We start from the raw sequence: 2,500 nt of genomic DNA on the forward strand, positions 1-2,500 counted from the left end.
TATTATTATTATTATTATTATTATTATTATTATTATTATTATTATTATTATCAATGATACCACGGTTCTTAACTTGATCAAAGTTGCACTGAAGTGAAATTTTAGCTTCTAGGTTGTCTAAGGCACCCAATGTCTTTCCATAAATACAGAAAAACTGACTGATATATTTTACTCAAAACTACCAAATTGCATAAAGCTACCGGACTGAAATATGTTTTGTGCTAAAGTCTGACAAAATAAGGTAGACAGCGACACAAATCCCACCGAATTGAAGTAAAAAATTATTCCAAAAGTGGCTAAGTTGAAGTCGAGACTCTTTAGCTATGGTAAGCAGCTCTTCTAGGAGAAGGACACTCCAAAATTAAAACACTGTTCTTTAATCTTGGGTAGTGTCATAGCCTCTGTACTATGGCTTTTCACTGTCTTGGGTTAGAGTTCTCTTGCTTGAGGGTACACTCGAGCACACTCTCCTATCTTATTTCTCTTCCTCTTGTTTTGTTGAAGTTTTTATAGTTTATATAGGAGATATTTATTGTTGTTACTCTTCTTAGAATATTTTATTTTCCTTTTTTCCTATCCTCACTGAGCTATTTTCCCTGTTGGAGCTCCTGGGCTTATAGCATCCTGCTTTTCCAACTAGGGTTGTAGCTTAGTAAGTAATAATAATAATAATAATAGTAAGACAGTTTTTGCCTGAATGCTATTGAATCGAAGCAGAATATTACCCTAACCACTGCCAAATTAAGCTCAATTGACACTTAAATCTACCTAGGATGGCATAAATGTATGGTTGAATAGGTTAACTATACCTGTTTGCATTTTGTATAATTCTAATTTTTTTCTTTGGCAATTCCCTGCATGGCCAATGTACTCAGTGGAAGTACTATGGTCACCTTTCAATACGCTGTTCATGGTTCATTTTCAACAATATGCCACTTTTTTCCAGTTACTCTAATCTCTCCATTTCTTGTCATAAAGTAAAGGCTCTGATAGCTCTCTCTCTCTCTCTCTCTCTCTCTCTCTCTCTCTCTCTCTATATATATATATATGTATATATACATATATACAGTATATATATATATATATATATATATATATATATATATATATATATATATATATATGTATATATACGTATATATATATTCTATATATATATATATATATATATATATATATATATATATATATATATATATGTATGTATATATATATATGTGTGTGTGTGTGTATGTGTGTGTATATGTATAGAATCAACAACACTTGAACACTTATTAATACCACTGCATCTCCTCCTTGCCAGGCTACTGCTGGGATTTCACAACAGACTTCTTATCCAGGACCACAACTACCGCAGCACCTGGTGCTTCCGCAGAGGAGGAAGAGGAGGAGGAAGAAGAGGAGGAGGTTGAGGTTGTAACAGAAATTGCAGAAGACCCTATTGCAGCGGAGGCTCCGGAGGATACTGGGAATGATCCTCTGGTTGCTGTCCCCGAGGGGGACCTCAAGGGGATTATTGAAGATATTCCTATTGACAGTGAGGTCATTGAAGAACCCAACAAGGATGACCAAGAGGCTGCTGTGTCACTCCTGGGAGATGCTGCTGATGAAACCAGTGGTAATCCTGGTGACCTGCTACCCAGCAACCTCCTGCCAGCAACTCCTGGGGCGCCTATAGCTCCCGCAGGAGCAAGTTCAGGAGGGTTCATTCCCATAGCTCCACTCCGGGATTCCAGAAGTCACTGGTATCCTTTGCTGGAAGGCAGTGGAATAGCTCTCCCGGGTCAGCCCAGTAGAAATTAAAGGAGGGGGAAGATGATTCATAATGATATTTTCAGTGGTAATAATGTCTCTCTTTCCTCTAGATTCATTTGTGTCAGAAATCGGAGCTGTCTGTACAGTAAGCATAAAGTGAGGGATTCGTAGCAAAGAGCTTAAAAGCTGAAAAGAAAGCACAAGACATAATAGGTTACATAAAGAGACAATTCAAATACAGAGACAAAGACACTGTAGGCCTACTACAGCTGTAGGCCTACACAGATACACCATAACGTAAATACACTTTAAATTCACATATCCCGCTCTTTTATAATATATTAAAAAGTTTTCCGCTATTCTCCTGCATAATCTACAACTTTACCTTATGAGTAAGTCTATCGGCACAACTGTTAATCACACTTACACTAACATAGGCCTAGGCGCGAATCTAAAGGCGGGTTTACACGGCCGAGCAGCTCGCCGTAGACTATGAGCTATAGTCTATATTATAGAAAAAGGGTAAATAAGACTTTGCTGTCACAAAGAAACGAAATGTGCCTGAATAAAAAAATGCCACAATCGGGACTTCAGAAATCGCATTATTTCTGCTGCAAAGCCTGAATCACACAAACTTTTACGATGTCTATTGTAAAATTGTCGAGAATATTTTTTGGCCATTTAATCAATGTATTTTTTCACAAGGGTGCAAAATCTTAGTACATGTAGCTGATATATGCTGGAA

The 2,500-nt window shown here is 37.1% G+C and overlaps 1 protein-coding gene across 2 annotated transcripts in view; it reads left to right on the forward strand.

The window, feature by feature from the left end:
• LOC137658103 (uncharacterized) overlaps positions 1-2,256 on the forward strand; it is a 56,786-nt gene extending 54,530 nt beyond the window's left edge. For both annotated transcript variants that reach the window (XM_068392793.1, XM_068392794.1), the window contains exon 8: positions 1,304-2,256. In XM_068392793.1, the coding sequence (XP_068248894.1) occupies positions 1,304-1,803 (500 nt within the window). In that variant the 3' untranslated portion in view covers positions 1,804-2,256. The remainder of the gene's footprint in view (positions 1-1,303) is intronic.
• The last annotated feature ends 244 nt before the right edge of the window (positions 2,257-2,500 follow it).

The sequence above is a fragment of the Palaemon carinicauda genome, chromosome 19 (assembly GCF_036898095.1).
Source record: "Palaemon carinicauda isolate YSFRI2023 chromosome 19, ASM3689809v2, whole genome shotgun sequence".
In the NCBI taxonomy this organism is placed as follows: domain Eukaryota; kingdom Metazoa; phylum Arthropoda; class Malacostraca; order Decapoda; family Palaemonidae; genus Palaemon; species Palaemon carinicauda.